The sequence below is a fragment of the Varanus komodoensis genome, unplaced genomic scaffold, assembly GCF_004798865.1.
Source record: "Varanus komodoensis strain SLA01 unplaced genomic scaffold, ASM479886v1 scaffold187, whole genome shotgun sequence".
NCBI lineage: Eukaryota > Metazoa > Chordata > Lepidosauria > Squamata > Varanidae > Varanus > Varanus komodoensis.
This window is the reverse complement of record NW_025335543.1, coordinates 65219-91586: the sequence shown is the minus strand read 5'-3', so window position 1 is coordinate 91586 and position 26368 is coordinate 65219. Positions and strand designations below refer to the sequence as shown.

Here is a 26368-nt window from a genome sequence, read left to right as displayed (position 1 = left end):
TAATGAGCCCCCAGTCACAGGCTGCTATATAGCACCAGCCACCATGGGCCATGTAGAGGCTGGAGTTAACCCTTGGCTTGCTGATGCTGGTGGTCAGAGGAACCGATTTGTGTGTGAAGATGAAAAAATGCCATCGTCTCTCTGCGGATGCGTAGGAAGACCAGACTTGCTAGATTTCTTGTCTGGCATGATTCTTAATGGGCTGCAGTATATTTCAAGAGCAAGTCCATGCTCTGGTTCAGCCTTTGCCATTTCCAGTTAAGAAGGTCCTCAGATAGCCCTGCCTGAAGGTATATCTACCTGGGACCATCCAGAGTTGATGATCATCAGAGTACTAAGAGTGAAAAGGTTGGTCCAGATCAAGGAACCTTCACATGTAACTTTTAATAGTCCAAGGACATCTCTCAGGGGTGGATGACTTGTGGTCCTTGTGGTCCTTTGGCCTACAGCTCTCATGGTCATGCAGCATGGAACAAGGTGGCTACAACCAAATGGCGTCGTGGGCCAAAGCCTCTGGAGGGCCATAAGTTACTTGCACCAAATAATAGTCAGTGACTGAGCTCAGACAACACGATGAACCATACTCGGCAATTGTGGGTTGTTGAACTATGAATTGTCATTGAAATAAAGTTCGTTGTGCTGTCTCAAGTAACAAGCTATGGCATGTTAACTGTGATCAAACCCTGAAGGGAACCTACGGTTTGTTGTTGGGTTGTAAACCACGGATTGCTTACCATGATTTGTTATCTTGGCTCAGTTCTGACAACATGATAAAGCAAGGGTAACCCAATCCCCAGCTCAGCCTGTGAGTGTGGGACATTAAGCTGTCTGAACTCCATCAGTGTGTTGGAGGAGAAACCCTGCTTTCAAAGTCCCCTTAACCATGCATGTATCCCCTATATCTGAAATTCAGTCCCAAGGTGCATTGCTCCCTAGCTATGCCACCTGCCTCTTCCTCTGGGCATTTGTTTGGCCATGCAAAAACAGAATCCTGGACCAGATGGACTGTGGTCTGATCCAACACAGTTCTGACATTGCCTGCCAGGAAAAATATTCAACAGGCAAAGTTGCCCCTGCATGCCGATATGATGAAGGGCAAGCCATACCTGTTGAATTCCTGCTTGTGAGCAGCTCAAGGCTTTCCCTTTGGGAGTTTCAGCTGGTGTGTCTGTTGGCATGCGTCCTGGAGCCGAGATTCAGTGCCACAGCCCATATTCGAGCTTTCCTCATCATCTCTGCTTGCATCATGGAAAGGCCCAGCAGGCCGATAAGGGCTCTCCCTCTCTTGCATGACTTTGGTGAGGAGAGCCACGGTTGCCAAGACAGGAGGCTCCACAGTTCCTTCCTGTGGCCAAGCCCAGTGCAAGCTGCAGGCTGACCCAGGGCCTGGATTGAGAAGCCAAGACAATAAACACTTTCCTGAGTGATGTGCCAGAGCAGCCGAGAAGAAAGGCGCGTCCCGAAGGAGGGTGAGGGCTGACATTCCACTTGGTGCGGACCCCTCCCATTTCCTCCTTCCAGTTCTTTGGGTCTATAAAATGCATTCAGTATCACAGACCCCTGCAGGGTAGAAGAACAAGGCTTAACAAGCTGTCCTACGGACACAAACAGTGCATGCAATCACCCTCTTAAGCTGCAGCCGATTCTGACCTCTGGAAGGAATGGTGGAATTCTGACTTTCCTGATTGGCATGTATCAGCTGACAGAATTTGCTTCCTCCTGATTCTTTTGTACACAGCGGGGTGTACGTTAAAAGGGAAAAAGCACTCAAGACTCCTGGATTTTTAAAACACGCATTTTTAAAATTGCATATATACATGCTTGTTTTACAAATATGAAGCTTTTAAATGTCTCTGCACAGCTACACATTGCTGATCTTGTTTCCAAAAAGGAATGTCGTGTCGGATTTTAAAGAAAGTCTGGTTTACTCAAGATGCACCCACTGATTCCATATTAAAGTTTTGAACACTGAGGGATTTTTTAAAAGAAATGTGTGTCTTTAAAATGTGTGGGGGGTTTTTTAACCACAACAATAACAACAACAACAACAACAAGAAATTTAAGTCATAAAAAGCATACCCAAAAGCAATAGCAGTTTTGGTGCCACTGTGTTCTCACATACACATGTATCTACTTTGCTTAGTCATTTTGCATGGGTGTGAAAGCTGGAAGTGAAGAAATGGATGCGTCCAAAACATGGTCGCATTGCTAACACCCATGTAGCCATTAAAGTTAAGAAGCTGGCCAGAAAAAGAGGTTGCATACTAACTCTGCCTCACAAACATGGCTGAACGTGCCGGTCGGCTAAAATGGCTACATGGCAGACGAGTACAGCACAGCCCTTCCTCAGCTCTGATGGCATTGGCTGGTGAAGGTGAGAATTTCAATGTAGTTCTTTTTTGATATGAATTTTCTAGAATTTGCCATTTCCCCCATATTTTGGAAGGAAAGAACTTGGGCTGATAAAAGAGTGAGTGTAGAAGGAAAGCACAATGGTCCAATTCATCCATCCCCGGCTCAACCTGCATGGATTGTGCCAGAAATTCAAGGAACTTTTGGGGACCTACATTGGGGAAACAGTTGTGGGGGGGGGGACCCATGCATGCACCCCCTCACACACTTTAACTGTGCCTGTATCCCTTCCTGTTTTTAAGCGACCTCAATGTTTTATATAGGAGCAGCACAACCAAACCTTCTTTGGTTTGGGCTCTAGGCCAGCATCAAGGGTGGACATGGCTGGACAACTGCCAAGGGATCATCCTCCAACAGAGGCCAACTGACAAATGTTCCGTGGACTAGCTCCTCTTCTGCATCATTGCCACTGGCTTCTTTGCCTACCTCTGATGCTGAGAAGGAGGGACAATGGATGCCACTCCCTACCTGCTAATTGGCTCTCTGCCTGTCAAGCAAGCAAGCGGGAGGACCAGTGATGAGAATGAAGAGCAGCAGCAATGGCGGCCGGTGACAGTGATGGTGAGAAGGTAGGCTCACTGCAGGTGGCAACCCACTGAAGGAGTTTTGCCTAAGGGTTCTCCAAGAGCTGAAGGTGGCATTGTTGGAGCCTTGCGTGTTTCTCTCCTACACCTTTGCTGTTAAACACCAAGCAGGACTGTGAGTCGGTGGCCTGATCTTACAAGATGGTGATGTTGGTCCTCAAAATTCCAGATCAGGTCATGCTACCATTTCAGGCAAGCGCCTAGCATGTCACATCTGGAAGCACATGGTAAAGTGGGGCTGGCCATCATCTGCTCAAAGGCAGTTCTCATGGACGTTGCTCAAAGGCGATAGATGGTGTGCTAGTGAGAGCAGTGGGAAATTAGGAAGAGGGATTGAGGTGGGCTGGGGTGGGGTGGGGTGCTCTCCAATGAAAGGAGTGGGATTGTCCAGAAGAAATCCTCCATGCTCCATAGATGTCCATTATTGGATTTTTGGGAGTTTCTTCTCAGGATCGTGTTCAAGTTGCATGACGTTCCCATTTCCAATTTGAATTCCCAAGATGTCATGCCCAGATATATGGATTCCATGATCTGGGGAAGAAAGGATAGGCTTTTTTCAGTCCTTTTAATAGTCAGGGAAGGTGGCTTCAGGGGATATAGGGGAAGAAGACCCACCATCAACAGCCAGCAGAGAGAAAGGTGGGGCTGGAGGGCTCAACCTCTCCCTCAACTCCTCCCTAGCATCAGGAGCAGAGCTCATAGGGCTCTCCATCCCTCAAAACCCCTGGTGTCCTAAGGGGGGTTGCAACATGGGTGGGCAGGACCAATGCACTGGCCAGAATTTTTGGACTCTTCTTGAAGGTGTTGCTTTGGGGACTGCTGGATGAATCCTCGCATTGCAAAACGATCATGGCTCCATTGAGCAGCAGCTGTGCCATGAGTCTGCCACAGAGCGAGAGGAGGTTGCAGGACCCTCACTACCAGTTCTGCTCCCATTTCTCCTCCTATCCCTCTCTGTTTCAACTCAAGATGCTCAGAACTTGTGCCTGAGTTTGCTCTCCCCACTTCTGCCCTCATCAGCATGTTTCCCTGCTGTGTTTTTACTTAGTTTGCAAGTGTGAGGGCAGAGATGGTCTGCTTTGTTATTGATCTCCTATAAGCTGCTCTGAGAGTCTTCATGGCCAAATCCTGAAGCAAAAGTTCTTTGAAAGGGAAAAGGAAAGTACCATTTAGGCACAGGGTACCATAGGTGTTAATGGATGTTGCTGGACTACAACTCCCATCATTCTTGGCCAATGGTCATGCTGCCAGGTGTGGATGGGAGCTGGTGGTAAAATAACTTTATCCTGCTGTTTCTGCAAAGTTCACAGTGGTTTGTAAGGAAACAGGAATACAAAACGAGAACTAGTAAAAATCGGCAAAATCAAGACAATTGTGCAAACATTAGTAAATAGCACGATCCTATGTCTGCAAGTCCAAAGAGATCACATCAGTCAAACCTAAAGGAGATCAACCCTGACTGAAGGTCAGGTACTAAAGCTGAAGCTCAAATACTTTGGCCACCTAATGAGAAGGAAGGACTTGTTCGAAAAGACCCTGATGCTGGGAATGATTGAAGGCAAAAGGAGAAGGGGACACAGGGGTGGAGGTGGCTGGATGGGGTCACTGGAGAGATGGGAGTGGTATTGGGTGTACTCCGGGCGATGGCAGAGGACAGGAGAACCTGGAGGAATGTTGTCCATGGGGTCGCAAAGAGTTGGGCACAACTTTGTGACCGAACAACAACATGTCTGCAAGAGAGAGTCTAGTCTGCCATAGAATTTTTTGGACTATGAGCTGTGGCCTCAGAATCATGCTGCATGGTTGGAACTGGATCTTGGAGCTTGGAGAGCTTTCTATGCACACTGATACCCCAAAGCAGGAACCAGTGTAAACAATGCAAATAAATGCTTTCTTCAGCAGGAAGCTATTTATACACTTCTGAAAAGACAACTGGGAAGTAACAATTTGAGCTTCTTGCAAGAGAATTTCAGAGCATTGGGCCTCAACTCAGGAGGACTTGCTCTTTGTGGAGGCTCCTAACATCCCCCTAAGATGGAACCTAAAGGAGAACTGCATCAGATGTTCTCAAATCCCAGCAGGGCCCATACAGAAGGAGACTTTCCTGGGATGATCCAGAACTGAGCCATTCAAGACAGTCACAGCATGGAAAGAGCTCTCTAAGTTCATCTAGTCCAGTTTCCTTGTCAAGATTGGCAAATACACTACCACAACGTCCCTAATGGGGAGGGAGGGCATCCAACCTCTGCTTAAAATCCCTCCTAGGGAACATCTACCACTTTCTGAGACAGTCTGTGTCACTGTCAAATGGCTCATTCTGTAGGATGGATTTCCTAATGTCAGTTGAAATTCCCTTTCTTATAGGTTGGGCCCATTGGTCTGGGCCCTGCTCTTAGAGGCAACAGAAAACAACATTCCTCCATCTGTACAGACACCCTTCAAATATTCATGATACTCTGGATGACCTGTTCTTCAAGCTCATTCAACACTGCCCTGTTCTGGGTTATTGTTGGTTGGACCACTGGATGAGCAAGACAGTATTGAATCTGATTTAGTATTGCTAGATACTCACGTGAAGCTCTTTGGTGAAAGTGTGACAAGAGGGAATGGTCCCTGTGTGCAAATCCATCACCACCTTGGTGGGGGCCATAGGACTGAAAAGAGACACCAAGGGTGGGGGAGATGAGGAGGGGAGAAACAAAGGGATGGATACATATGGAAGGAGAGAAAACTGAACCCCCTCCACCCACACTGCTCCTTGGCCAGCAAAGAACCCCCTGTGGTCTTAGACCTGTATTGTATCTTGAAGCATCTGGCTGTGCTTCTAGGGAAGTTCTCCTCACTGGATAGTCCTTCAGCTATACAGTGAGGTTCAGCTGTTTCATCAGGCAATGCAGGACTAAGCCAATGTGAGGCATCCATGTGGATGCATGCAAGGTAAGTCATAAGCAAGCACCATTGCACTGGAACAAGCTTCATGACCATTGCACAGCATCATCTCCCCCCCACCCTTAGCTTCCAATTTCCTGACTCAAGACAACATGAGCTCAAGACAACATGAGATAGTCTGGTCTTAAGCTGGTGGGGGCTTTTCTGGTAACACAATATAATCTCAACTGTTGATAACATCAACTGGAAGCAGCCCTTTAATCAGGCTGAAGGAGGGAGGGAGGGAGGGAGAGAGGAGAAGCTGGGCTATCTCATTGACTCTGCTGAGACACCAGCTGCCTTTGACTCTCCTTCAAGCAGGCTACTTGAACTGTTTCCATCCCAGATGGTTCTTACAAGAACTCTAGTTATATGAACTGGCTGTAATGAAGGGATTGGGATAGGCAAACCATTGAAATTAACAAAATTTAAAATATTGATTCTTATTTATTGCTTTTGTTTGCAAACATGAAAGGCTATAGAAAAAAATTCCATTGTTAAGACACCTGCCCCCACATTTTCTTTTTCTTTCTTTCTTGCTTTCACCAATTTGTCCGCATCAAATCTGTCATTACTTTTGGTTCCTTTGTTGGGTTACACTTACCTGTGGGGTTATATTAAGAACTGGTGTTTACCTTTGCTCTTTCCTCTATCCTATCCATCTATGTCTTCATTAGTGACATGTCTGTTCAATTTTAAGGGATTACCTTTGCTATTATCATTATTGGTAATCCACTTTGAGGGGCTGCATTGCTGAAGAATTGGGTATACATGGGTATTTGGGGAGGGGTTGGATTTATCTAGTGATTCCTTATTAGAAGGCTATTGCCTTCACACATGCCCTGTTTGTGGGCTTCTCAGAGACATCTGGCAGCATGCCAGGAAACAGGCGCCTGTTGTAGACACAGCACTGGTCCATTCCAACAGGACTCTTCTAATATTCTTAACTGGGGTGTTCTACCTATGCCACTATTTTTGAAGCAAAGTGTCAGAGGGCTACAATTCACATAGGCCTGGTTCTGTGAGATCCATCCTGAAGATATTTCTTTAGGATGCTTTCTCTTTTTATTTTCCCAGCCCCCTCCCATCCTCCAGACTTCATCATCCCCTGTAGGATCCCCACTCCAGAAACAAACCAGTACGCTTACCTGCTGATGCTGCGGGAATGCAGGGGAAAACATTGGGTATGTTGCAAAGGGATACATGTCAGAAAGTGGGCGTGGCTTTCTATCTTCAAAAAAAAGGAGGGTGAAAGGGTATAAGCCACATGCAAGTGACGTTTTTCATGTTTAAACTCTATTATGGTTAGGCCTTGAGGCAACTTCCCCTATTGGCCTATTTGGCCCCTTGGTCTAACCCAACCTAAAGACCGTTTCAGGCAGCACAATAAAACCAATATTCAAGGGTTGAATGTGGTTGTTGCTATGGACTGTGGCCAACAGGTGGCTTATGATGTTCTCCATGCCTTGTTGCAGTAACAAGACATGGCTTGCTAACCTCGAACAACCCATGAAGAGGTCTGGCAAGCCTGGAGCAGGGGCAGGCAGTTAGGCCTACTCTACTGCTAGGCCCTTGCAAGTCCATGATCTACCAAAAGAATCACTTTGTTCTCCTGATACATTCCCCAGCTATGAGATGCAAAGCTTCATGCCAGTATTGGACAGGAAAACCCCATTCACATGTCCTCACACCTTGCTGCTGCTTTGAGGGCAGTTAGATAAAGGTGTATAAAATTATGCACAGTGCAGAGAGTTGTTTTTCTCCTTTTCAAGTAAGAACTCAGGAACTCCCCATGAAATTAATGGGAATGAAAGGCCAGAAAACAGAGGAGGAAGTTCGGTTTAGACCAGTGGTACAAAACGACAGGCAGGGGACAAACCTAGCCCAACAGGGCTCCCAAGAGTGCAACACTCTTCCCTCGTGCTGAAGACTCCTGTGTTTCCAAGTCTTTTTACAGTCCTTTCCACCACCATTCTAAGGCCATTCCTAAGCCTCCATTACTGGGCATAAGAGCTTTATGCCAAACTACGCCAGTGTCTTTGGCCTTGCTCCTTTCAACTGTGGCCCACCACTGGGCCTCCAAAGAGTTCTTACACTTCTTAGGAGCTGCTGTGCTCCTAAGAACTTCTCCAAAAATAGAATTTGGCCCTCGGCTTGGAAGAGGTTCTGCACTTCTGGTTTAGGCAAATGGAGAACTCACATTGGAGCCCCGTGAGTGAAAATAAATAGAGAATGGCTCCTGACAACTACTGGGAAAGTGATGGACATGAAGTGACCCACGCTCTGCCCTGTTCATGCCTTGCCCACCCAAACACTCAAATCCCCTCACCCTCAATTTCAGAGCCTATGCAAGATGAATGAGCATGTTGGAAACATTTGGAAATGAAGAAATCTCACTTCCAAAAGCTGCATCCAAGACAACAGAACCTGAGTCCTCCCCCCATCACTTCCCAAGTCATTTTCCTTTGAAATCTTCTAATTTTTTAATGAGTAGAAAAGCTCAGAGGCACTTAATTTTCTGAGAGGGTGCAAGAAGTGTCATCACTGTGCCAGTGGCATCTAGGGAGCTGCAGAGATAATTAAAATGAGAAAGGCTGGCCAGCCAAGTGGAGAAGGATATCTTTTCCCTTAGGAGTGAGCAGCGTCCCTCTCTCCTCACCCCATTTTTGGGTGGAAGTGAGCTCTGCTCCACATCCACTCCTGTAAGGTCACCCAGTCCTGGCTCTGACAGCAACACAGAATTTGGCCTGTCTTTGGTGCAAATCTGCTCTTTTTTACTTACAAATTTTCTTTGCAGCATGTTTAAGCCATATAATCATTTTTCTGTCACCTTTTCAATTTTTTTTTTTTTTTTTTTTTTTTGCAAAGGCAACCCATTGACAAGTTGGAAAAGAAAGATTTAAAGCATTTCTCTTGATGGTTTGGTGTGGGGATGTGACTGCCTGAATGCGCCAGGCTCTTCATAATGGCTACAAGGACAGGCTGGCCAGTTCTCTTTGCAAACTGGTGCAGTGGGAAGGAAATGGCATCACAAATGCAAGATAGCCAATCAACACTCTGCAATGAGTTGGCTGGGAAGGGACGGCTATGGCAGAAGGGCTAGCCAATTAGCACTCAACAGGAGCAGCTAAATGATGGTCTGGACTGGACTGGACTGGACTGGAGTGAGGTTTCTAATTGCCAAAAGGGTTAGCAAATTAGCACTTGGAAGGAGCAGCTTACTGATAGATTGATTGGATTGGAGAGGGCTTTATAATTGCCAGAAAGGCTGGCCAATCAGTACTCAGCAGGAACAGCTTACTGATGGGTTGCATTGCATGATTTGGATTTGTAGCCCATCCTTCTAGCAAAACTGTTCTCAGGAGGAAGAATCAGATGCCTGTGCCTTCAATTCATTTTGGAGGTTGTGGAGTCGGGGCAGAAAGAGAGAATGTGGATCCAAAGTGGATTCACTGCTCAGAGACAATATATCTGACTTCACTCCTACTCCCTGCAATGGAAAGGGATTCTAGCCTACATTGGAGAGAGGAGAGAAATACCTGTGGGCCTGGACCGAATCTGGACTGCTGATTGAAGACGCCCTTCATGGCCTGAACTCTCAGCTCCCTTGAAGAACAAAGTATGAGGGTCACTGGAAATGGCCCCACATTGCAGACTCTCACATTCTAGTGAAACACCCATGGTATGCAGGGATGACCAGACAATGATGCTCTTGCCTCAAGAGCCATTGTCTGCTTCTCAGCTTCCCCAACGGAAGGACTGCTGTTGCCACAGCCAATCCTTTCAGGGTGGGTTGATGTGAGAGGTGCCATCTTGAACGGTTCTCGGCATGCACCTTCCCCATCTTGGGTGAGACAAATGCTCAGCTCGCATATCAGGATTTGAGAGGCTGAGAATGTGGTCAGAAGGAGCTGTACTAAGAGCAAAGTGTCAAACTGGTGGTCCCCATCTTGCCCAGCCCTGGAACTTACTGAGCCCTCCCTGAATATTTGCTGGCCAACAGTTCCTACAATACCATCAGCCAAGTGGTGCACTTGTCTCTGACCCTGATTCTCCCAATTTGGGGAATACAAGTCCTATCAGCCCCAGCATCACAAGGGCCTTACTTTTCTGCTACGAGCACTGTGGCTGCGGTAGAGTCCAGAATGTTTCCTTTCCTGGTGGCTTTTGAAAAAAGATTCTGTGGGTACCGTTTCTGGAAAAGAGGAGAGAGAGAGATATGATGAGTATATACAATCCCCTTCGAAGAATGGATGGAAGAAGAAAGAGGCGCTTTGTCCAAGGCACTTCCGAATGAACGCTTGTCCACGTCTCGTCAAACAACACTGAGGGATCCTTAGCTCAGAGTTTTTATCAGGACTCAAATGCCTCCTCCCCAAAATTGCTGCCCTTTCCTCATTCCATCAGTGCCAATTTCCAGATGTGCAAACAGGTCTCAATCAGGCTTACTCTACTGGGAAAATTTGTGCAAATTGGCACATCTTTCCCCTTCCCAACGTCACTGCTCCAGTCATGGGATACAAAATGGGAATGGGGGCATGTTGGGAAGATTAGGTCTGTGAAATTTGGGGGAAACTAATCTTTGTGCCAGTTAGAGGTTTCTGGAATCTGCTGGCTCAGCAGCAGAGCCAATGCTGAGTTCCTAAATCCATGCAGAAATCCCCAAATCCAGTCCCTGGGATTTCTAGACAGTCCCATTACTAAAGTCTCAGGATGGTTTGACAATACAAAATGTAAAAAAATTAAAACACAGCATCCTAAAAATGTGACTAATAATAAAACCCCAATTAAAACTGGCCTTAAAACATTGGGAAAATAAAAAAGGTTTGGTCTGGTGCCAAAAAGAATAAAGTGATGGCACCAGACGAACCTCTCTGGGGAGCGAATTCCACAATTGGGGCGCCACTGCAGAGAAGGCCCTTCTCTAGGTAGTCACCCTCCTAATTTCCTTCAGGGAGGGCACCTGGAGAAGGGAGTCTGCCCCAGACCTTAAGGGGTGGGCAGGCACATATGGAAGGAGACGCTCCTTCAAGTAACCAGGCCCTTTTTCTGAGAATAACATTCATTTCAGCTCCAATAAGCTTTCTCCTCCCCTTGTTCCCCTTCACTTGAACATGGTTTGAGCTGAACAGATCCTCAGAAAAGGCAAAAAACTCTATTCTCCACTTCTACTCACTCACCATTTAGTTTGAGTGGAGATTCTTTCAAGTGCAGCGTACTAAAATGCTCCTCCAGCCCAGAGGAGGAGGACTGCTGGTATTCTGCCTTCTCAAGTCTCGTGGAGGAATGACTGACTGCTCCGTGCGATGCCAGACTCAAGGAGAACCTGGTTTCCTTTGAGGAACTGTTTAGCTGTACCTTTGGGAAAGATAAGACATCTGTACAGAAACTTGCAGGGGAAGAGGGATGCTAAGAACACTGCATTGATTCAAGCAGCTCTTAAAGGATAGCATAAAATATTGACACTGAATAAAAAACCTGGCAGAGGGAAGACCCTGAATAAAGGAAAGGTAATGTTTTGCATGAAAAAGAAGAGTGGTTGTAACGATGGTTTTTAGTCTTGGCAAATAGAGGCTAGTTGCTTGAGAGTGGCAACAGAAGCAAGTGACTGGCTTGTGGACTTCCTGGAGGTATCTGGTATGAAAAAGGAAGTTCAGCTGCATGATATACAACCCCCAACCTAATTTCAAAAGCCCTTTTCAAGCTATCCATTCAGACTTCTGGCAACTCATCCGTCTTTGCTTTGGTAGGTGGGGAGGGAGATGGGGAGAGAGAGAAAAGAAAGTAGCATAGAGAGAGGAAGGAAGGAAGGAAGGAAGGAAGGAAGGAAGGAAGGAAGGAAGGAAGGAAGGAAGGAAGGAAGGAAAAGAGCTGGTACAGAGCAAGAGAGAAAGATAAAGGAATGGGTAAGGACAAAGAGAGAGGAAGCAGACAGGAGGTGGAAAGAGAGAGGGGTTGGCCAACCCACTTTTATCCCTGAGCTTGCCCACTGCTAGCATCTTCATGGCCTACCTCCTGCACAGAACTCTCTAACAGATTGCACTCAAAGGAAGATGGTCTATTTGTGTTCTCCTATTTTGGTTCCTTCCACAGGATTAAAGATGGTCCAAGAACTTCAAAAGCAGGCTACTCAAAAAAGTGAGTCCTTCTGTTTTCCCAGAGTGATCCCAATTCAAAGTGGGCATCCGCCTACCCCCTTCAGTGGTATAGGCCTTTCTTTGAACTGGGGCTGGCAATTGGTTTTTGCTGTCCAGGCCATTAAGACTGGATGCATATGAGGACTTCCCTTTCCAGTGTGAGCTGCTGGCTGCAAAGTCCATGAGGCAATCCATGAACAAGCACTTTTAAGGGCCTATCCATGGTGCCAAGGCTCTTCTGGGGATTGCTTTCAGCACCCTGGTAGCTCCTTTCAGGCTAAAACCCAGAGTGAATACACCACCCCACTTCCATTGGAGTACCCAGGCTCCCCTGTTCACTTCCTGCCGGAGCTCATGGGCCATCTCCTGGGTTTTGAGGCAGCCCTCCACTGCCTGTTACCTGCCCCCCTTTCCAGGTAAGGCTTTCAACCTTAGAGAAGGTGGAGGAAGGACGGACAACAAAAAAAGGGGCAAAGACAAAATTGGGACATTTGAAAACCATAAGGCATTTACAGCAAGACTGAGCAACTTGCACTATGTGGAGATGCCAGCCTGCAACTTGCATCCTACTCAGCCACCATGTGCGAGCTGGGGGTGATGGGAGCTGTGGTCCAGCATTCCATAAGGTTTTAGGCTGGGGATGGTGATATATTAAGGGAAATGAGCATGTTGGTTGAGAAGGAAAGCAATAGAGAGCTGAGCACTACTGCCACCCAGTGGCTGGCTGAGAGAGTGCAGCTGAAGTGTCAGATGCTTCACTTCCTCTTACCAGAATGTCCTGGACTTGCCGAACAGCAGCCATAATCCACGGTTTGTGATAGGAATACACACTCTTCGTTTCTTGGCTGCAATCTGAACAAAGCGAAAAACAGGAGTGAGGAGACCATGAGAACTTCTTCCTTGGTCCACTGCCCTGAATCAGCCCTCAGACCGGGGTTTGCCCAAAGGACTATCAAACAGCACTGTAAGTTCAGCCCAGATAAGCACCAGGTGCCTTTCTCAAACCTCCACCAGGGGAGAGCGACGTAAGCAGACCTAATTTGCATCCCAGCTCTTTCAATATAATATTTGACCAATATCTCTGTGTGCACACAAACATGCTTTAGTAGGAAACAAGTGGGACCTGAAGCAAACTGATGCAGTAAAGAATGTTTTTTATACGGATTCTGGTTGGCCATGTCCTCCTTCTTCTCTTGCCTGTTTAAGTCCTGCCTTTCCTCTAATGGGAGCCCAAAGAACAGATATGACCACCTCCTCCTCTCCATTTTATGCTCACAACAACCTTGTGATGTAGCTTAGGCTGAGAATCAGGAACTGACCCAAAGGCACCCACTGAGCTTCATGGTCAAATGGAGACTCAGAATCCGGATGTCCAGAGGTCCACTCTAACCGCTTCACAACACTACCTCTCACCCTATTGCTCAAATAAACAAGCTCAAGCATTTTCTGACCGCCACACTACTCCTGCAAAAGTTAGGATAGCATATTGACATCTCTTAATCTATTTGTTATACATGTACTGATTGCATTGGTGTCTCTCCATTTTTCTTCTCCCATGGAACCCCTGGTGGCTCTCTAAGAACCCAGATATCCCGACCCCGAGTCCAGCACTTCAACCCCTCCACCACACTGCCTTTCTGTTGTCCCAACATGGCCATAAAGCCAAAGTAGTAGACGGACATGAGCACAGTTGCTATTTTAACAAAAGGACCAGGCACCCCCCCCCCCCACAGTGGGGAAAGTGCCACATCGGTTACCTCGGAAGGATGGCCTTTGGGCTTTGTTGTTGTGCCAGCACCGTTTCATGAGCCTGATCATGTCTGCTAGCTTCAACACGTTGTCTATCTTCTCCAGCTCGTCTGTGCTGGGCCTTTGGCCTTGAGGGATCAGCCTTCTGAAGAGGGAGCTCATGTTGCCAGGGTGGACATCTAAGCAGGAATGGTTCCATTGGTAATAAAAGAGCATTTCAGAGACTCTCAGCTGAGTGCATATTAAGGGCAAATTCATTCCCATGAGTACTTCTTGCTTGATGAAGGGGTGCAGAACTGGAGGTCCAGCAGGCATTTGTGGCCTTCTAACCTTCTCCAGAAGGTTATGCCTCCTCCCACTGGGCCTACCCACATCTTTTGTTTGTTCGTTTATTATGCTACCGGCTGATCCAACAGGAGCCTCTAGGCAGCTTACGGGAAGCAAGCAATATTATAAATGCTAAAACAATAAATAAAAACCACAACAATGTAACAATTGGACATTAAAATTGTATCAAGTGATCAGGACAACAATATACAGCAAGTCAATGCAAAATCAGTTGCTAAAACACCTGGAGAAATATTTTTGCTTGGTGCCGGAATGAGAACAATGTTGGCCCCAGGTGAATTTCTCTGGGAAGCCTGTTCCATAAAGGAGAGGCAGCCACCAAGGAGGTCCTTCTTTTATTCTCCGTCCCTCTCTCTCCTTGAGAAGGACCTCCTGCCCCTGGGTGGGTAGGAATATATGGGAAAAGTGGTCCTTTTCCTTAAACCACTGATCCTTTCCTGGCTTCTCAGGTTTTAAAAAATTTATCCCCCTGCCCCCATGTTAAAAGCTTGAAATCCTGCTCCTAAAACTTAGTTACTGGCAGCAAGAACCTTATGCTATAATATGTGGGGTTTTGGTATTCAGGCTCCATTCTTTTTGCCTGTGGAACAAAGCACCCAGAGCTTATCCAGAGCGGAATTTGGCAGTGGGGGTAAATGAAATTCTGCATCCTCACCTTGATGAAATCAGAGACTTTTCTGAATGCCACACTGTTCTCTCCCATCTGTATCCCATCTTGGAACAGAGCACAGAAGGGTCACCCACTGAGCATCACAACCAAACAGGGATTCACACACTGCTTCTCCAGTGGAGTCCAACACTATATCCACACCAGTAGAGTGGTGATTTTCCATGTTATGGCAGCTCGTGCATCCATGTGGTTCCCTAATGGCAGAATGACCTTCTGAAGAAGGCTTGCCTGGCACTTCATTTGCCGGTATTTTGGTGGTGGCCAGATTGATTTGATCCATTTTATTGTGGCTGGATGTCTTGCTTTTGGGTTGCTTTTTGCACTTGAACTGCTTCCACTCAGTGTAATCATGCCTTCCAAATGTCAGGCTTTAATTGGTTTCCTTGCATTTTGAAAAGGCTGTAAGCCATTCTACAAATGTGGTTGAACAGCAAATTATACAAAGCTCTCAAAAAAAGAAACCTTCCCATTAAGAGAACCAGGGGCACAAAGTGCAGAGATATTGGAGAAATCTGCAATGGATGCAAATGAGTTCATATTTCTATGAATTCGATCTGCAGATTCTGCAGCAGACAGGCCTTTTTTGAGTTATGTGGCTACTGTGGACTTCAGACTCATTGTGTTTTTACATGGGTACACATGTAGATTTGCACACTTTTGCTCATTTGCAAGTGCAAATTAGCACCAGTGCACCTTTGCAAATGAAACAAATTCTCAGCCAAAAATTCCTGTTGAGGAGACACTGAACAGTTAACAGAACCATACAATCATAGAATAGTAGAATTGGAAGCAGCCATGAAGGCCATCAGGTCCAACCCCTGTTGCAGGACACCATGTTACACCATCCTGCTCAGATGGCTGTCCAGTTTCTTTTTGAATGTCTCCAGTGTGAAAGAGGCCACCACCATTCTGGACAGCTGGTTCCACTGTCGTATTGCTCTGATGGTGAGAAAGCTTTCCTGATATTGAGTCTAAACCTAGGTTGTCTTAACTTGAGTTGATTATTCCATGTCCTACACTCTGGTATCAACAAGAAGAGAACTTGACCTTCCTCTTATGACAGGTACCTTTCAGGTACTTATAGAGGGATATCATGTCCCCCTCAGTCTTGTCAAGACTGAACATGCCCAGCTCTCTGTCTCTCCTCACAGGGCAGTGTCTCCAATCTGTGGATCATCTTTGTTGAACTCCTCTGGACCTTTCTATTTTTTCTGCATCTTTCTTAAATTTTGGTGCCCAGAACTGGACACACTGAATGAAAACTCTAGAACAAGTTATCCTTGATAATCTTCACACACAGATGGCATGGATTTAATAAATACAGTTTATTTTCCCAGTATCACTAAAGCAGTGTGGTATCCACAAAATCTAAGTATGAACCCCAAGTGAGAGCCAAATGATGAATCCCACAATCAGACAAAAATTTGGCAAGTCCAGGAGATGATGAGGGCCCTGGACCTTTATTTCAGCAGATGCCTATGGACAACAAAATGATGTCCATAGGACCTCTCCAAGATTGGAGCTCCAAATGGGGCTTCAGTCTTAATAGGCCACCCACAAGCACCGCCTCTACAGTCCAATATGTTCCCAGTTATCTGTGGAAGCTCAGACTGGTGGAAGGAAAGCACAGGGAAAGGAGTAGACTTACATGGGTAAGGTTCCTGGCCAGATAACACAGACCACATGAGGATCCCATAACTGAGAAAAGAGAAAAGGAAGTGGATTAGAGTCAGAGAAGAGTGCCTAGTTTCAAGATCTAACCACTTCCCATACAACAGTGTTTTCAGTAGAGCCATGGATTTTCTCAGTGTTCATGAGGGGTGTGAGTGATAGATGTTGTGTTTCTGCCTTTTCAGGCTACAGGAATAAACTGTGATATAAAGGTGAGGATCAGGCTGCTTTTCCAGGACAGTCAGTTTCTTGGCCAGGAGACAATAGCCAACATCTTCTAAATCTGAGGAATAACTCCCAGGAGAAACATCATCTCCCCTGCTCTGGAGAAGATGAAAGGTTCAGGTGCTTTTCCAGATGGGATGAAATTAAGCACACAAAAGATTATTTCTGAAGTTAAGTTCTACAAGAGAGTTCACCTGGCTCTAGCTTGCTGCTGAGACAACATCCTCCTTTGTCTCCAGAAGGAAAGAACTCCAGCCAGCAAGCTGCACTCTGATCTATCCTTGGTTCTGTTAAAGCTTTTGCACAAGAAGCAATTCTGCCCTTACCTAGTTTGCTGTGCCTGATATGCTAATTATGATTGAACTTTGTCTACCTGACTCAACCTCACCTGCCCTGACAGGTTGACACAGTCTGGAAATCCTTGCTCAGATATGACTCATTATTCCTTTATTTTACACACAGACACCCGTAGGAACTGCATGTGGAACCTTGAGTTCCACAATGGGAAAAGGTTCCACAATGGGAGAAGGTTCTCCCATTGTAGAACTCAAGGTGACTACATGTGGTTCCCAGGTGATCTCCCCTCCAAGTTCAGGCCAGTCCCAAAACTGCTTAGCTTCAGCATGGTGGATGCCTCACATGCCTTCAGACCATACTCTGGGCCAGATATGAACTTGTAGCTTTCCCTGCAAGAGAGCCACACAGCAGGACAGTACCACAGTAAATGGCTTCTAGTGCTACAATCTGGGCATGAATGACCCACCACCGTGGACACAAGTAACCAAAGATGGACCAAGAGGGCAGAACATCATTAAGACATGAAAGTGTCAGGTCCACAGTGCAGTTCTCTTGCTCTTCCATGGTGCTTGGGGATGTGCAGCACTTGGAGCACAAGAGAGGCAAGTCAACCTGTGCTCACCTGTAGACATCAGTGCCAGGGGAGGGCTTGTAGTTCAAATCAGAGAAAGCCTCAGGAGGCATGAACTCCAGAGTCCCACCATATCCATCTTTTTCCTCAGAGGTTTGACTTGGGTGCCGAGAGCTCCCTCGCTTGAACTTGGATAACCCAAAATCGGCCACCTGAAGTGGGTAGGGATGGAACGTAAGCAGTGATTAGAAGAAGCACACATTTTGCAGACAAAAAGAGGGATTCCACTGTAAGAACCCAGTTCTTGTATGGACCACACGTGCCTAAGCCCTCTGCCCACTTGACTGGATGCTACTGAAGCATCCAGCCCACCTTGAGTAGCCTGCAAACATTTCTTCTCTTCACATCATTTAACAGCTACAAAGATTCATCCTTCTAGTCGATGCAGCAATCAACAAGCTCACCCACAGTTCCAATCTAATGATCTGGGGAATTGCTTCAAGCATTCCCTTTGACTACCTGCTTTGGAAGTTTTCTGGGTTTAGTATCTTTCCCCCTTGTCCACATTCTAGATGGCTGAAATGCCTCTCTGGAGGCTTATTAAATGGGCTTTAGGCTAAAATAAAATAAAACAAAACAGGGTAATTTTTGGTTGTCCCATTCCAACACTGAGATACACTTTTCCTGCCTCAAGTGTTATTTAGACTGAGAATAGCTTGACATTCTGGGATTAAAGAAATAAAAGAATAAGATCATTGTCCTCTAAGAGGTTATCAACTATTTGGAAAATGTTTGCAATTTGATTCAGGGACTGTTGGGCCAAATGAATTTGGAATCTTGAATGTTCAACCCCGAACTGTGTTGAAAGAAAACAGCATTGTGGCTATTTGGTTAAAACATCCATGACGTGCATTTCTTGGGAAGAATAAATTGAGATGGCAGAGAAGTGACACAAAAGGTATCAATTTCTTGCTGCTGCCTTGCTGAAATCTTCATAAGGTCCCTGAAAGATGCTGTGCTGTTGTAGCATCATTTCAAAGATGCTGGAAGCCTTGCTCTTCAGAAAGGCTTCCTCCATGCTCAGGGAGCGATCAAGTGGTGCTGGAACATCTGAGAGGGTTTTAGATGCACAAGAGCATTGGGTGTGGTGCATAGGTTAGGATGTCGCACTAGGAAGGGCGAGACCCCATCAAATCTCCACTATGTCATGAAGCTTCCAGGGTGACCTTTAGAAAATCATTTGCTCTTGGCCATACCTTACTACACTGTACATTGAGCCAAGGTGTCTCCACTTTTGTCGAAAGAGCAACAGTGGAGGGCAGAAGACTGTGTACAATAAACGTAGGGCCAGATGCAAAATGTGAAAGGTCATTCACACTTTGATGGAGTCGAAGAGTTTTGGCCAGCCTTGCAATTGCTACTTGGAAGGTGTCCTAGAATACATGCTTCGATACGTTACAATGAGTAAGGACCCCTTAGTAGATGAATGCCATGGTCAGGCCACCAGACAAAAGGGTTCCCTGGAGATATAAATTTTGAGAGTTTGCAGAGGATACATCTCTGTCTTGAGGGCATGTGCCCCAAATTAAATCTCAAATTAAAAAGTATGATGCAACTTACCCTGATGTGCAGCTCTCCATCCAGTAGGACATTGCTAGGCTTGAGGTCCAGGTGCAACAATGGAGGGCTGAGGTTGTGCAGGAAATTCATCCCCACCGCCACCTGGTGGAGAATGCGGAACCGCAGAGGCCAAGGCACAAAATGGACCCGGTTCATCAGGGAAGATAAACTGCCATTCTCTATATACTCCATCACAAGGCCCATCCTGGGTGCAGCAATGCTTAACCCTGCTACCGGCACATCTGTTTGCACACTGTCTATGAAGAGGCCAAAGAGGCGCAGGACATAAATGAATCGTGCCTTGTCCATGGCGAGGGCTTCATTCAGGAGCTCTTCTCGGGTGAAGGATGTATTGCTGCAGGATGGATGGTGGGGTAGGGGAGAGTGCCAATGATGAGAGAGGAAGGGCAAAAGGTGATGGAGGGGAAAGCCTTGAGGTCAAAACTTGGAATGTTTCCCCAGCAGCACACCCCAGATGATGATGATGATGATGATGATCTAATTCTTAGACTGTCAGCCTAGTCAGCCTTGTGATCTGTGAACCTGCCTGAACTGAGGAGGAGGAGGAGGAGGAGGAGGAGGAGGAGGAGGAGGAGGAGGAGGACAAGGACAAGGACAAGGACAAGGACAAGGAGGGAGTCCAGTGACCTACCCATCACCTCAGGATGGAGGGTACACAGCAACACTTATTTGTACTTTTGGTGATGCAATTCTGTAAGATAAGGTGCCGATCTGCCTAACAGTTGCAAATGCTATTCCACATCTTTAGATGCAAATATAGACTATATGCAAGGTGTAATTTAAATAGAAGTACAATCTATCTGGAACTGGCTGCCTAAAGAGGCCATGGCTATCCCACACTAGAGACATTCAAAAAAGAAACTGGACAGTCATCTCGGTGGTATGGTGTAAATTGGAGTTCTGCAGTGAGCAGGGGGCTGGACCCGGTGGCCTTCTTGGCCCCTTCCAACTCTACACTTCTATGCTTGATTTTATGAACCTATGACCATAGTGGGGAAGACCATGACCTGGTGTGACATACCCAGCTTTCTGTCCAGGTATTACCTGTTGATTAGTCATTCTACTTTCTCATGAATCTTTATCTTCAAATAATACTTGGACTGGATACCCTTTCAAATATAAGACCGTCCTCTGCCAGCATTTCAAATCAAGGACTGTCCTCAGTCAGATAGAATAACAACAACCCGGAGAAGTAGGTTGGGCTGAGAGTCTGTGACTGGCCCAAAGACCAGGGAGTTTCATGACCAAGAGGGGACTAGAACCCAGTTCTCCTGCCTCCTCAGTCCAACACCCACCACCACACCAAACTAGCTCTCCACACCATTCCTCTGTTCATTTTCCTGGAATCCATCCATCCAACATGTTGGCTTTGATTTAGCCTTTCTTCCTCACAACCAGCACCTTTCTCTTTTTTGGCTCAAACTACCACCCCACTTTCTAAGCCCACGTCTTGCCTTGTCTACTGACATGCTTGGCCTGGAAACAATCCAGCTCTTGGATCAACCGACATTCTGCATCTCTGCTCTAAAACTGTAGTAAGACAAGGGAGACCTTCCACAAAATATTGCCATGTAGAGCACTCCTACCCAGAGTTCCATGATACTCCACTCCATTGCCCCAAGCCAATGTTTCTGGTCCCCAGTCCTCCCAGAAGATGCTCAGCTTTCTGTGCCCATGAGGCAGGCTGACTTAGAAGCAAGGATTCCCCATCTGCTTGGGTTATTTCCCTAGCTCATGCGGATGCTATTTTGCACACGGGAACAGGTAGGATTTGCATCCATGGATGCTTCCTTAGCCCATGCTTAGTTCAGTTCACCCATGACCAAGAATTGCAGCACCATGTCCCCTCTTCTCCCCTGTCCCACCTCCAGGCACCCACACTACCTGTTGAGAATCTTCACCGCAACATCGATTCCCCAGTCTTGGTGCCGTGCCCGGAAGATGGTCCCGAAGGCCCCTTGGCTGATGAACTGGAAGTCCTTCACATGCTCACACGTGATCTCCTCGTAAAACTGGTTAGGAGCCGCCATGCTTCATGAAGGGACATTTGCAAGCAGCAGGCCCACCTCAGTTTAGATGCATGCTAAGGCCTGTCTTGAAGGGAGGGAATTAATAAGGAAAAGGGCAGTGTGTGCCTTTGTACCAAGGAGGAGAACCCATAAGCACAAGCAGTATGCAGAGGCTGGGAAAATGCAAGGCTTGGAAAGGCCTACTCCACCAAGAAGCCTGCTCGGAGATCATGATCCATGATATCATAGAGCTAGAAATGGGGTCCAAAAAGGCAGCCAAAATTACCTAGGGCAGTTTATCCAAAAAGTGTTGGGCTTAGGTTTGCTGGAGAAATCCACAAGGAATTCAAATGGGTTCAGACTTCAGAGAATCTGATCCATGGATTCCCAGTAGACCAGCCTTTCCAGAGTCCTGTAGATTCCATGGACTTCTGAACCATTCTTTTACGCACATACTTTTACACAAACTTATTCATAGAAAAATCATCAACAATAACAAAACCCCTTGACAAAAATGCACACAAGCAGATATGTGTATTTTGTGGTGTTATCTATTTTATTGTTTTATCTATTTTATTATTGTTTTATTGTCTTGTATGTATGTTTTTATTTTGTTCTAGCATTTGTAAGCCACCCAGTGAAACTTCGGGTTATGGGGCAGCATAGAAATGGAATTAATTAAGTAGATTAATAAAAGTGGAATAGCTGCTCTCATCTGATAAGAAAGACTGACCCCCCTCCTCCCCAAATTATGGGCACAAGAGCCTCAGGCCGGTGGATCAAAACCAGCCTACATGGGCAGTTCAAATTCAGGCCTTCGAGGTACCCTATATGCTGAGCCTCATTCCTCTGGCTTCACCCCAGACTGATCATTGGTTTCCTAGATTTCATGGGGTGAGTGTGTTAGCATTCTAAAGGGTTGAAATGCCCTTTGCTACTGTCAGTCAGAGCTTAAATCTAAATTATGCTGGCAGTTTTGATATTTTGGCCACGTACCCTTCAGTGTAGTCCACCACTCAGATGAACCCCAGGAGACCTTCTCCATCATGGAATGAAGCCCTTGTACTAAAAGAGGCTCAGAACCTCCTGCCCAGAATTTTGATAAACACACCAAACAAAACTCTCCAAACACGGCTGAACAGAAAAGGATTCAAATCCAGACTGAGCACCCAACATCTTCTTCCTTGATGGATGAATCGTCAGTTTTCATTTTTTTCCCCATACTGATTTTTTTAAATGCATGGTAACATCTCAATTTTTTTTCTGGCCTGTTTTATGGAGAAGTGTGTGAATTTTGGCCCATGGTATAGAAAAAAAGGGAACTGAATGAAATTCTCATGCACCCCCTCTCTTGCCCCTCCTCTTTCTAGCTGTCTTAGTCACCCAGTGGGTTCAGGAATGTCTAAGATACTTTAAATGAGATCAGGAGTAGAGCAGGAGTTTGATGTCTTAAATGACTCCTTCCAACTCTCTTGATGGGTTCTAGATGGAGTCTCTTCCACGGGCTTTGCTGGCAGGGTGATTGGAATTAAAGTCAGGGAAGAACCATGATATACTTCCAGATCGCACCATGCAACTTCGACAAGTCTATCTTCTTCTGCCCCACCTGCTGTGTGACAGCCCCGGTGTGAAGCTTCTTGGGCAGGAGAACCTCAATGGGCCACCTCCAATGGTTGGAGAATGGAGCTCCTCACTCAACTCCAATGAGTGGAGCTCCTCCATCAACAGCTGTTCTTGCTGCTTTCTTCCTCCTCCGACTGCTTTATTGCATGAGGGTCAGAAAGGCAGGAAGCAAGAAGATGGGGTCACGTGCTTCTGCTTCTCTCCACTGTTGTCTGGGCCAAAGCCAGAGGCAGACCAATGGGCAGGTTGGAACAGGGGAGGAGACGGCACCTCCAGGGGGCTCATCAGCAGGTCCAGGCCAGGTTGTGGGCCCTTGGCAGGAGGCCAACCATCCCAAGCTTTGACAAGCAGGTCAGAGGGAAGTACAGATGCCATTTTGGGGCAAAGGGCAAAAGAAGGCACAGTGAACTTATTTCCTGCCACACTGGGAGAGTTTGTTGGCCTTCTATGCAGCGCTGTCTTAACACATGGGCCTGATGGGCGCTTGCCTGTGGGCCCCATACTAATCTGTGTATGTTAACCCTTGGAAGATTGGAAAACTTCCAAAATTACCAGTAGATGTAGTTGTCGTAGGGGCCCCAGTACACTGCTTTGCCCGGGGCCCATAATGCTGTTAAGATGGCCCTGCTTCTATGGCTGGTCTGCTGCAGTCCAGACCTTCTCAGCAGCTTGATGGAAGCACCTGGCAAACTACTGTTATGACCCCAGGACCCAGGAATCAGTGCCTCGAAGCAGAGCAAATAGGTCTCTTCCCCCAAGATGTGGGGCTGCAAGCATAGATGAGGTGCGGAGGTCCATTTCCTCCTTTTGCTACCCACCCTTACATTTTCCCTAAGCTCGGATTTCCCTCCACATGGCCATACCTCCTTCTCCTCGCCGTCTCCCTTGCAGCCGGAGAGCTCCGCTCTCAGTCCCGGATCTTGGAGGACATTTTTGATCGCTGCTTTCTGCTTCACTTCCTCCTCCAGCTGCGTCAGCATCGGACCAGCCCAGAGCTTCCCTCCTCCCCTGGGCCTTCTCTTTCACAATCTCTTTTCTTCTCTGTTCATTTCCTCCCATCCTGGCCCTTGCAGGAAGATCCTGCCAAGCCGTACAGTGTGCGTGCACTGAGGGGGGAATCTTGGCTCACCTGTAGAGCACCAGCTTCACAAGCAGAATGCTCCAGCCTTAATAGGAGACGATATTAAGTGTGGTTCCCCTTGCCCTTGGCAATAACAGGAGGGTTTATTTGACTTCGTTTGCTAATTCATCTTGGTGGGACAAGAAGGTGGAAACACTTTCTGCTGGAGTGACGTTCTCAGATGGCGTGGAGTGGTGCCCTCCAAGTTGGACTCCAGTTTCGATCATCACAACAAGCCAGCACACTCGTGTTGTCAAAGGACAACCGTGCTTTCATAAGAGGATTCTGAAGCAACAAGCAAAGCAGTTAGATTTTATTGGGGACTGGAGCCAAATAGCAAGTCTCACCTGCTGTTCCTGGGAAAGAATTATGGATAGACCCCTGGAATAGGCTGACATGTGGCACCTTCCCTTGCTCCAGGTCTATGCTGAGCTGCTCTATGTCAGTTATTCTAGGAGTCCTTCCCTACTCGTGCTTTGAAGAGTTCCAGACAGAAGCAGGGACAAATGCATGGGACAGCAGACATGGACCTAGAAACCTAGAAATAGAGCAAATCAAAAGGAGTTTCCTGGGCCATCTAGTCTGACCCCCGGCTCCAGCCGGCTCTGCTCATGACATGCCCACCATGTGCGTGACGAGCCTATCCTTGAACACCCTCACCGAGGGGGCCTCAACCACCTCCTGTGGAAGCCCATTCCATACCCTAGAGGTCCTAACTGTCAGGAAGTACTTCCTGGCATCCAAACTAAACTTTGGTTCCCTGAGCTTTGCTCCATTGGAACGGGTCCTGTCCTCCTCTGCAGGGAAAACAGGTCTCTATCCACCTCATGAACACCCTCATGTACCTATATGTCAACAGATCCCCTCGGAGTCTCCTCTTCTCCAGGCTGAAAAGACCCAGTTCCCTCAGGCTCGCCTCATACAGCTTTCCCTGTAAAGCCATATGAGGCTTCCAAACGTCTTTCAACAAAGTCCCTCACCAAAGGTTCCTGAGCAAACCTAGCAGTCATGGAATAAAATGATGGTGGTTATGATGCTGATCTTCTTATAGATCAGTAATTGGTTAAAGAACAGAATGCCAAGAGTAGGAATAAATGGCCATTTCTCCTCCTGAAGAAGTGTGGCCAGTGAGTCTCACAGCATTCTGTATTAGGACCAAAGCTTTTCAACCTTTTCATAAATGATCTGGGATTAGGAGTAAGCAGTGAAGTGGCCAAGTTTGCCAGTGACACCAAGTCATTTAGGGGGGTTAAAACCAAAAGAGACTGTGAGGAGCTCCAAAGGAATCTCTCCAAGCTGGGAAATGGGCTGCAAAATTATAAATGCAGTTCAGTGTGAGCAAGTACAAAGCAATGGACATTCTAGCAAAAAATTCCAACTTCAAGTATAGGAGGTTGATGGGGTCTGAGCTAGCTAGCTTGAGAGAATGGAGGAGTCTGAGATGGAATGTGTGGCTAGAAGAAAAGCCAGAGCTCAGTCCTGCAACATGGGTGACAAAGATTGTGACTCTGAGCATGTGCAGAGGGCTCATTTTCCCTGCTAGGAGCCTGTCCAGCTGATGTCCCGTGTCACCCACAAGGTAACAGCATAACCCTTGCTGTAAGCAAGCAGAAGACTGTCTAGAATCTCAAACCATAGAGCATTAATAAATGAATTTAGCACCCTCCAGATAATGTTGAATTGCAACTCCCATCCCTCAGCAATGCTGTCTGGGAATGATGGAAGCTGTAGTCCAAAAGGGTGAGGGAAAGCTGGCCCATCAAGTGCTATGATAGCTTTCATTTCCAAATGCTTGTTTCAGGTGTGTCTCTTTCGGGTAAGTATCACCTCTCTGAATCCCCATTGTTACCCCATCCTTGTAATATATTCAGGGTTCCCCTTTTTTGATCCTCACAACAACCCTGCAAGGCTGGCCAAGAGTGGCCAGGAGTCACTCACCGAACTTTGCAAGGATTTGAACCCCGAGCTATACATTCACCACGGCATCACAACACACAGAAGAGTTTGATGGGCATCTACTGCCAGTTCTTTCCCTGTTTTGCTCGTAGAATGTTTCTGAACATTCTGTGTCGCTGCAGCTGCTCAACCAGCAGTGCCAGGCCAGATGAGTGGAAAAGTGTGATGCAAGCGAGACTTAGGAAGTGAGCAGCAAAGAAAAGGGTGGCCGCTGAATTAGAGAGGCAGGCAGGGACAACAGACTTTGACAACTTTGCTCACCACAACGCAACGCTTGGGCATGTGTGGCAGTTGGCCAGCCTTGATGGTGCTCCCAGCCTGGGGAAAAGGCCAGGACTTACTTGGCATCTGTGTGGGCGAGGAACCAAAGCAGCATGGATGTTGAGCAAGGGGTGCATTTAGCACCTTGAGGCATTGGCTGTCGTGG

The 26368-nt window shown here is 46.8% G+C and overlaps 1 protein-coding gene across 5 annotated transcripts; it reads right to left on the bottom strand.

The window, feature by feature from the left end:
- Window positions 1-1779: 1779 nt before the first annotated feature.
- Window positions 1780-23815, bottom strand: RIPK3 (receptor interacting serine/threonine kinase 3). Of its 5 annotated transcripts, none has more exons than XM_044426842.1 (13): window positions 23729-23815; window positions 21118-21323; window positions 19213-19567; window positions 17644-17804; window positions 16477-16526; window positions 13819-13989; window positions 12831-12913; window positions 11105-11282; window positions 10031-10119; window positions 9464-9530; window positions 7073-7151; window positions 5569-5650; window positions 1780-3527 (listed from the first exon to the last, which is right to left on the bottom strand). In XM_044426842.1, the coding sequence occupies exons 2-13, from the start codon at window positions 21261-21263 to the stop codon at window positions 3297-3299; spliced, it is 1692 nt and encodes a 563-aa protein (XP_044282777.1). In that variant the 5' UTR covers window positions 21264-21323; window positions 23729-23815; the 3' UTR covers window positions 1780-3296. The 5 variants fall into 5 exon arrangements, with proteins under 5 accessions (XP_044282777.1, XP_044282776.1, XP_044282778.1 ...); XM_044426841.1 differs by having other exon boundaries at window positions 21118-21327; window positions 23729-23809; XM_044426843.1 differs by having other exon boundaries at window positions 11105-11276; window positions 21118-21327; window positions 23729-23809.
- Window positions 23816-26368: the final 2553 nt, after the last annotated feature.

Coding starts and splice junctions, on each gene's coding strand:
- RIPK3 (XM_044426842.1), bottom strand. CDS start 21,263: ATGGCGGCTCCTAACCAGTTTTACGAGGAGATCACGTGTGAGCATGTG. Junction 16,527..17,643: donor CCTGGCACTGATGTCTACAG/GTGAGCACAGGT, acceptor CTCTTTTCTCAG/TTATGGGATCCTCATGTGGT. Junction 7,152..9,463: donor GATTCGGTCCAGGCCCACAG/GTATTTCTCTCC, acceptor TTTTGAAGATAG/AAAGCCACGCCCACTTTCTG.